The following is a 10,000-nucleotide window of genomic DNA, read 5'->3' on the forward strand; positions in this document are numbered from 1 at the left end:
AGTGTTTATACTTTAAGACATCTCTGTCTATCTATCTATCTATCTATCTACCTATCTATCTATCTCTCCATCTATCTACTTTCTGTATAAATTTGTGTATATATGATTTTGTGCTATATATTCCCCACCCTTCGTCCTCTTAGCACAGTATCCTGTCATGTTGGGTATGGTTATGGGTCTATAATGAGATGGCCGATAATTGTACAGCCAGTCCACTTGCTCCTCCATGTAATCGCTGCAGTCCCGGTGCGATCTCCTTTGTCTGATCTGATTCTTTCTTTTCCTCCTGGAATAGTGACAGGCAGTGACCCCAGTTTATCTCCTGACTCCCAAGACCCATCTCAAGACGACGCGAAGGACTCTGAAAGCGCGAACGTTTCAGATAAGGAGACTGGGATTAACGAGAACGATGACCAAAACTTGGGGGCAAAGAGGAGAGGACCCCGCACCACTATCAAAGCCAAACAGCTGGAAACCCTCAAGGCGGCCTTTGCTGCCACTCCGAAGCCCACCAGACACATCAGGGAGCAGCTGGCCCAGGAGACCGGGCTGAACATGCGGGTCATACAGGTGCGCTTCTGTCTGCCTGGGGTAGAGCTATGCTGAGGACTTCTCTCTGCACATGCTTTTAGTGCTATGGATGAAGGTTGGATGTCTGATCCCGATACATAAGGAATAACCTTTCATGTAGGAATTATATAACAATGTGTGTCAAGGGCTAGAATAGAGACCTGAGCACGGATGACCAGAAATCCACCACAGAAGGGATCGGTGTGCACAGGACCCTGCTGGCAGAATTAGTAATGTTACTGCACTGTACAGAGTGCGGCTCCTTCACACACAGCCTGGCTTGTGGAGAAGAAAGTAGAATTCAGTATTCCCCTCCTTCCTCCTTATTTATTGGCCTTAAAGGATTGTGCAGGGGTATCAACTTGCAAATGGACTAGAAATTAATAACCATAAATGTGAGGGGTTAATGGAAAAATAAGAATGACAATGAGGTGGGATTATTAAAAGGTTTATAAACCCGCAGAGCTGGGGGTAATGGAGGGTTAAAAGATCATTAAGACGAGGTTACATTGGAAGAACCTTAGTGCGAGGATAATTAGGAGTAATCTTGTCAGGGTAATAAGAATTAACTCAATCATTCTTGACCTAAAGCGAGAAAGCCAAGGAAGGGGAACCTAAATGCCTTAAATGCTTCATTCAGAGGCATCCGGAAAAAAAGAATCCGTCCCCACCACTGTACACTCTACATATACAAGCCAGCAGTCTGAGGAAGGGGCAGATATATAGGCAGTCCTGTATTCTGGGACCAGCAGCTCAGTCATGTCTCCTGGGACCAGCCATCTAGGCAATTATGTTTCCTGGGACCAGCCATCTAGGCAATTATGTTTCCTGGGACCAGCCATCTAGGCAATTATGTTTCCTGGGACCAGCCATCTAGGCAATTATGTTTCCTGGGACCAGCTATCTAGGCAGTCAGGTTTTCTGGGACCAGCTATCTAGGCAGTCAGGTTTTCTGGGGCCAACCATCTAGGCAGTCAGGTTTTCTGGGGCCAACCATCTAGGCAGTCAGGTTTTCTGGGGCCAACCATTTAGGCAGTCAGGTTTCCTGGGACCAGCCATCTAGGCAATTATGTTTCCTGGGACCAGCCATCTAGGCAATTATGTTTCCTGGGACCAGCTATCTAGGCAGTCAGGTTTTCTGGGACCAGCTATCTAGGCAGTCAGGTTTTCTGGGGCCAACCATCTAGGCAGTCAGGTTTTCTGGGGCCAACCATCTAGGCAGTCAGGTTTTCTGGGGCCAACCATTTAGGCAGTCAGGTTTCCTGGGACCAGCCATCTAGGCAGTCATGTCTCCTGGGACCAGCCACAGAGGCAGTCAGTTTTCTTGGGACCAACCATCTAGGCAGTCAGGTTTCCTGGGACCAATCATCTAGGCAGTCAGGTTTCCTGGGACCAATCATCTAGGCAGTCAGGTTTCCTGGGACCAATCATCTAGGCAGTCATATCTCCTGGGACCAGCAGCTCAGCCATGACTCTTGCACAGACAGGAGCTGTCCCTTACACTTGCAGGGCAGGGTTGGCAATGTATGTGCCAGTACATAGATAAAACACATGCAATATGTAATGTTTTCCATTGTTTCCTACAAAATTGATTATTGTGAAACCTACATAGAAGTAGTATGAAAATTTAAGAGTTATCCAACAGCTGACTGATCTGTGCACAGCATGGCATAGAGGAGAAGCTGAGAACAATAATGTATAGAATTGTGGGCAAAAAAAATATTAGTTGAAATCTCGTGTTTGTATGTGGGCGGTCCTACTGAGTGACTGACACCTATCTGCATGCACAGACACAGAGGGAAAGCTGCCAATCACCAGTGGGACTGCCTTCTGGAATCATATACACAGACACCAGGGATTTCAGTGAACAAACTGTAAGCTCTACTGAATCTCTTCCCATAACAATGATCATCTTCTGCTCCATACCAGCATGCAGAGCAGATACCACTGGCAGCAGGGCAGGTTCCCTTTAATTGTATTGTTGAAATGTACTGAACATGCAAAAGAATTGCATATTGAATATTTGAGTGGAAGTGCAGCCATAACCAGTGTGTGTCCTACTGACTTGGCGTTATGCCAACTGCTGTCATGTACACATATATGGCATTTGTCTGGATTCCACAGGCACTCCTGTATTCTGGGACCAGCAGCCCAGTCATGTCTCCTAGCACCAGCCATCTAGGCAGTCATGTTTCCTGGGACCAGCCAGCTAGGCAGTCATGTTTCCTGGGACCAGCTAGGCAGTCATGTTTCCTGGGACCAGCCATCTAGGCAGTCATGTTTCCTGGGACCAGCCATCTAGGCAGTCATGTTTCCTGGGACCAGTCATCTAGGCAGTCATGTTTCCTGGGATCAGCCATCTAGGCAGTCATGTTTCCTGGGACCAGTCATGTAGGCAGTCATGTCTCCTGGGATAAGCCATCTAGGCAGTCATGTCTCCTGGGACCAGCCATCTAGGCAGTCATGTTTCCTGGGACCAGTCATGTAGGCAGTCATGTTTCCTGGGACCAGCCATCTAGGCAGTCATGTCTCCTGGGACCAGCCATCTAGGCAGTCATGTTTCCTGGGACCAGTCATGTAGGCAGTCATGTTTCCTGGGACCAGCCATCTAGGCAGTCATGTTTCCTGGGACCAGCCATCTAGGCAGTCATGTTTCCTGGGACCAGTCATGTAGGCAGTCATGTCTTCTGGCACCACACATCTAGGCAGTCATGTCTTCTGGCACCAGCCATCTAGGCAGTCATGTCTTCTGGCACCAGCCATCTAGGCAGTCAGTCAGGACCAGCGAATGTGCTCTATGAAGGTGCATGACCCTATCACTACTAGGGTTGTAGCACTGTGCTCTGTACACTTTATATAACATGGCACCACCTGGTACTTTATATCATCCTTCAGCCATAACTGTTTGATTCTTGCTTGGTGATGGTGGCATATTTTGTTTTTGTTTGTTTTTTTTCAAAGGCAATTTAGAAAAAAGTATGTATATATATATATATATATATATATATATATATATACATATACTGTATATATATATTCGTCTTTACCATACTAAATCTACAATCTTATAACCTTCCTGCTACCATATTTTTAATTAATATCTTTGTTTGAAGCATTTAATATTTTCAGGGATAAATCATTTGTATTTTTGGAGCTGGTAGAAGAGAAAATTCTATGTCTAGTATTCAGAACACAATGGCCATCACCCTCCTGCCCTAGCTTCCAAACGAAAGCCAGAATCCAACTGAGAGGCCAACTGTGCAGGCAAAGTACAACTTCTCTAGGGCCTGCCCAGAATCCATGTATATCAAATCCGAGCACATACTGTATGTGATGAGAACACAGGATGGAGGGTTCCCTTTCACACACATATCTGCATTCTCATTGGTATGGCCATTTCTACAGAAAATAATTCCTGTTCAGCTGGCAATGCAGACAATTGCCTTTGCTTGTTTTCTGTTGTATATTGTACAGCTGCATTCATACTTCTGTGCCATAGCTGTGACGGGCAGAAGGGGATGATGCTCGTCTTTTTACAGAAAGGATTAGATTCTTCGACCTTAAAAATAAAAAATAATGTTGGGAAAAACAAACCCAAGTTTTACTATTTGGCTAATTTTTTAAAAAATAAATAGGTAACGTAAGAAGGTCAATACTGATAAATTTACTATGTTTTGTTTTTTATTTGTTTTTTTTTAAATCAGTTTTGGGTTAATATGGTTTTCCATACCAGCAAAGGGATTCAGTTAGGTGCAAGTTGACCACCATATTGTTCCTATAACTAAGGGAACTAATGTTATGAGCTGACCCTCATGGTGCCCTCCAGGAATTCTATGGAGGGCAGATGCTTGGCATGCAGCAAAAAAATTGCATGCTAGACATCCCGGTATGTAATCTGGGAAGAATAATTTCCAGTCAGGACAGTAGCCATGTCTGCCCCAAAAATATGTGGAAGCAGGAGTCGGAACTGGAAATAAAAAAATTTATGCATTTGGTCTGGTGTTTTAAAACCAGACTTTTTGGGGTGAAATGTGATTAATCACATTCTTCACAATTAACCTTTAAGGTGCATTAAATAAGGACCTTGAAGACCCTCAAGTGTCAAATCCTATTTGTATACATGGATTCCCCTACAGACGTTGCCCATACCATCTTTATATTTATAAATATTCACAGAGTTGTAGAGATATTTTCATATACTTGTTTCTGGAAAAAAATATGCAAAGCAAAAATTGTGTACAGGCCTGATGACTGGAAATAAATAATATAACACAATGTAGCAATTCCTAAATGAAATCCCCATGATAGAAAGTAAGGCTGCTTTCACACTTGCGTCGTTTTGCATTAGTTGCAATCCGTTGTGTAGCTGATGCAACGGATGCGTTGCAGATAGTGCCACAACTGATGCAACTGATGCTGCAAAAAAACTGATGCGCTGCAGCTTTTTTTTCCGAAATTTGCTCATCTGAGCATGCTCAGTTGGTAAATGATGGATCCGTCACAGGAATCCGCCCAGTGATGCATTCCAACGGATTCTGCTCCTATAGGCTTCCATTATAAAAACGACGGATGCCGACGGAATCCTGCACATTGCATTTTTTCGACGCTCCGAATAATGCTACATGCGTTGCTGCCGCCCAACGGTCAGTCATTCCACGACTGATCCATCACGTGGTGGATGCAACTCAAGGCCATCAGTCGCAATCCGTTGTCCATACAAGTCTAAGGGAAAAAACCGTAATCCTGTAAAATATTTTGCAGGATACCGTATTTCCTTAAGGCTGATTTTATATATATAAATTGAGTATATATATATATATATATATATATATATATATATATATATATATATATATATATATATATATATATATATACACACATAGTTAAGGGGGTTGGTTATTTCACCAAATGCATTGGGGACATGATATTGTGTCACTTACCCTGCTATATAGGTATTATAGGGACTCATCCTGCCCAGACTGTATGGAGCTCCTGATCACAAAATGGCAATTTTTTTTATGTTTGTTTTGTTTTTTTGTTTGTTTCTTTTTAATTCAATCAGTTATCAGACACAAATTTAGCATATACTGCTACGCTTTTATGCTGTTTGATCAAGGTATTAACCAAGTACCCTATGTTATTTACTTATTTCCTTTATTATCAGGTATATGCTCATGTTGTGTTTCTCTCTTGGGTTTTGTTAAGCAGAAGCACACAATAAATATTCCCATTCACGGCAGTTGATGGAGGAGCAGGTGCCCAGAAGTGTCTACCACCCTGGCCTTGTGCGCACGCTGCGTGTTTTACCGCATTTTTGCGTGTTTTTGGGTGCAGTTTTGGTCCCAAAACCGCATGCATTTCCTTCCCCAGCAAAGTCTATGAGATTTCATTTTTGCTGTTCACACTTTGTAGCTTTTTTTGGATGCGTCTTTGTGGGGACCACAAAGATGCAGCATGTCAATTCTTTCTGCGTTTTTGCCAGCGTTTTTGAGTCCTTCCAGTCAATAGATTTAACTTAAAAACGCACAGGGCAAAAACACGATAAAAAAATGCAGTAAAACGCGGCAAAAAATGCATGTTGAGGGAATGTTTATTTGGGACCAAAATCATGCATCTTTGTGGTCACCACAAGCATGCAGTGTACATTAGGCTTCAGATTTAATCTTCCAGAGTTGGACTAGCCTGATCTTGAATGTGACGGATCTTGGGTCATTGGGTCACATTTTTTTTAAACTGAGTCAAATTAAATGGCAGCTAATGCTGAAACTATGTTTGTTTGTTTCTTTTTATCTCATATTTAAAGATCCCAAAAATGTCATCCTGACTGAATTGATGCAAGTTTTATGTTATTATTTCATTTTTCAGCTAGTGCCATTGGATTGGGTAACTGATATGTAGAATGGCACCAGATTGTCTAAGGGTTTCATTTTGGTATTCATTTTTTTAGACCCTTTGACCTTGAAAGATGCAAACATATAACATGGGTCCATTTTGGGCCTTGTTCAATGGACTGATTAAGTTGAAAATTACTGGTCCATTTTTGTTAGTTGGCTTGTTGTTTGACAAAACATAGAAACAAAACCAAAAATAACGTGCTCAATAAATGTTATCATCAATATATAAATCAATGCCTCTTTCACACGTTCATGAAAAACCACGCACGTTTTTCACGGACGTGTCAGAGGTGCGTTTTGCCCTCCGTGAGCCGTGTTTATGGCACATGTGTGTTCTCCGTGTGTTATCCGTGATAACGCACGGAGAACGGGAACTTTCTGCTCACCTGTCCCTGGTGTCGCTGTCCGTGGTGCTGATCTTCGGTCCTACCGACTCCCCGCTGCTGCTGCTTCTGGCCCGCAGTGAAGTGAATATGCAATGAGCATAATGAGCGGGGGTCAGAAGCAAGTGCCAGCAGCGGCAGAGACAGGAGGGCTGGAGGAGATGAGTAAAGTTTTTTTATTTTCTCAAACACGTGTGTTTTCTCCGGCGCGTGTCACACGGAACACCTCCGTGTGGTCCGTTTGCGTTCCGTGTGACACCCGTGATGCCGGAGAACAACGGACATGTTGACGTGTGGAGCACACGGACACACGTATGCTCCACACGTACACACGGTCCATGGCAGAACACGCATGTGAGCGCAGACCCATTGATTTTAATGGGTCTACGTGTGTCCGTGTCTCCGGTACATGAGGAAAAGGACCAAACACGTACCGGAGACAAGGACGTGTGAAAGAGGCCTTAAATGGCAGAGGATTACAAAGGAAAAAAAAATGCAGGTGTGAGTAAGGCTATGAGCCCACGGTGCGTTTTTACATGCGTTTCCGCAGCGTTTTCAACTGCAGCGTTTTAATGCCAAAATGCATGTGTTTTGATTTACAAGCAAAGTCTATGAGAAATAGGGCTTTCTTGTGCACACCATGCTGTTCAAAACGCTGTGTTTAATTTGCATATTTTTGGGCAAAAACTCAGCGTTTAAAGAAGCAGCATGTTAATTGTTTTTGCCATTTGAGCTGCGTTTTGATAACATTAGAGTCAATGAGAAGATGCAAAAAGCAAGCAACATCAAAATCCTAGCCTTTTACATGCTTTTTGGATGCAGAAAACAAACATTTTTGACAATTTAATTGCATGCGTTTTTGACATTATATTAAAGGCATGATATGTCCCTTTACACACACACATAGTCCAACAATTAAAATTAAGAAAAACATTAATTTAACGTTATTTTATACATAAATATTAACAAACATTTATCATTTTAATAAAACCAGCTATTTTTTAAGATTATAATCTTGATATTTGTTATCATTTTTTTTACATTTTTTCATAGTGTTTGAATGTTAAAACTTTATTTAGCAGTGTATTTGTCATCAAAACGCATCTGACTTTAAGTAATGAAAAAGCATGTAAATCGCGGTAAAAACGCAAGCATATTTATAGCGTTTTTGTGGTCAAAAGCAACTTTGGCAAATACCATTTCTGCCAAAGGGTGCGTTTAGAACTGCAACTACCTCGACGCAACGTGGGCACATAGCCTAACGCCATGTTCGGCAAACACATCAGGAGCCTACCACTAGGGGGATAGCAATGCCCACAGGTTGGCTTTCCATTATCTTAAAGGGATAGCCACTTTATCTTAATAAACATGTTAGGGAAATTAATTTTTGGCGCTTAAATATATATAGATAATACAGGTTCTCCCTAGGCGCTGGTTACTCACAGACTGTATAGCTTTCACATTCTCAAAATGGCTGCGGGTGGAGGGGCATGTGACCAGACCATCTTTCATACGCCTCCTGCTTTGTGCACACGCTGCACCTTTGTGGTGACCCTGCTTTGTGCACACGCTGCACCTTTGTGGTGACCACAAAGATGCACATTTTTGGTCCCAAATAAATGCACCATTGCCATGCATTTTTTGCTGTGTTTTTACCGTGTTTTTGCCCAATGTGTTTTTTAAGTCAAATCTATTGACTGGAAGGGCTCCAAAACACTGGCAAAAATGCAGAAAGAATTGACATGCTGCATCATTGTGGTCACCATAAAGACGCAGCCAAAAAAAAGCTGCAACGTGCGGACAGCAAAAATGAAATCTCTTGGACTTTGCTGGGGACAGAAATCCAAGCAGCTTTGGGAGCAAAACTGCACCCAAAAATGTGCACAAAATTCAGCGTGCGCACAACGCCTAATACTATTATTATTTTCTCCAGTGTAAGACAAAAATGCAGAAAGGAAATTAATATAGGAAGAATGTTGCTTTATCTGGGATGCTAAGAAGGTGCAGGCAGGGTTTTTTTTTTGCTATGGGCTAATACACACTAGGGAACAACTTTTATGATCAGTTGTGTCTGGCTCATACATAAAACTAACTGTACACAACTGATACATCATTATTTAGAACAGATACTTAAAAGAAATGTGTGGTCAGAAAACCAACCATTGTTTGTTTGTCTGATTAATGTGCTATGTGTTATTTTTTTTTGGGGGGGTGGCCTATTTTTTGCTCTTTTATGTATCTACAGCATTATTAAATAAAATATTTATACATTAATATTGCAATTTTCACACCAGTCACTGGGACATTTTTAGACCCATCTTTCTAATCTTTTCAGGAAGCATTTTCAGGGTTATGGCCAACAAGGCCTGGGGCCTGGAAGGATTACACATGTGAAATACCAACATTACACATAAGTAAAAACGTCACATATTAATACATTTGGTGTCTTCAGAGGGAATCTCACAGTACAACCATCCCCTTACCTTACCAAGACTCCTTATCATCAGAGGTAGTCTGATGACAGGTGACTCTACTATACACAGCTGATAACCCAGGATCTACAGATCACACCTGACCCTGCACCATCTCCTTACACAATGACCTTTGTACATGATATTGATGATTTTATATCAAACATTGGGTGTCTGTTCATTGCTGCTAATGTACATGTGGATTCCCTGAAACAGGAAGTTAGAGTCTAAGAATCCAGTATGAAAATTGCACAATTTCTTTTTTATAATGGTTGCGATATGGAAAAAACCATTGCCAAAAGTAACAAAAAAACAACAAAAAACAAAATACAATTACCCCAAATACAGATTTAATTTGTAGGTATTTTTTGGTTGACACATTCCCTTTAAGAGTTTTCCCATCCTGAAACGTTCAAGGTATATCAATGCAGGAATTGGCACATATGTGTTATGAGTGGATCCTGCACTAATCAATCTCTTAATTTCTATAGTTTATGGCTTCTGAAGCCTATTTACAATCTGTGGAATATGATTTTATATTCTTATTAATGTCACCAATGTGGCTCACAGTCTAAATTCCCTATCTTATTACATTTGGTAAAAAAAAAACATAAACACAGTGGGATTGAACCCAGAACTGCAAAGCAGCACTGCAATCCACTGAGCAAATTCTTATGCA

The 10,000-nt window shown here is 41.7% G+C and overlaps 1 protein-coding gene across 1 annotated transcript in view; it reads left to right on the top strand.

Moving 5' to 3' along the window:
* The window catches only part of LHX1 (LIM homeobox 1), a 20,446-nt gene that overhangs the window by 5,308 nt on the left and 5,138 nt on the right, over positions 1–10,000 (top strand). The window contains exon 3 of the mRNA XM_075335851.1: positions 296–570. Within this exon, the coding sequence (XP_075191966.1) occupies positions 296–570 (275 nt within the window). The remainder of the gene's footprint in view (positions 1–295; positions 571–10,000) is intronic.

Source organism: Anomaloglossus baeobatrachus, chromosome 2 (assembly GCF_048569485.1).
Source record: "Anomaloglossus baeobatrachus isolate aAnoBae1 chromosome 2, aAnoBae1.hap1, whole genome shotgun sequence".
Lineage (NCBI taxonomy): Eukaryota > Metazoa > Chordata > Amphibia > Anura > Aromobatidae > Anomaloglossus > Anomaloglossus baeobatrachus.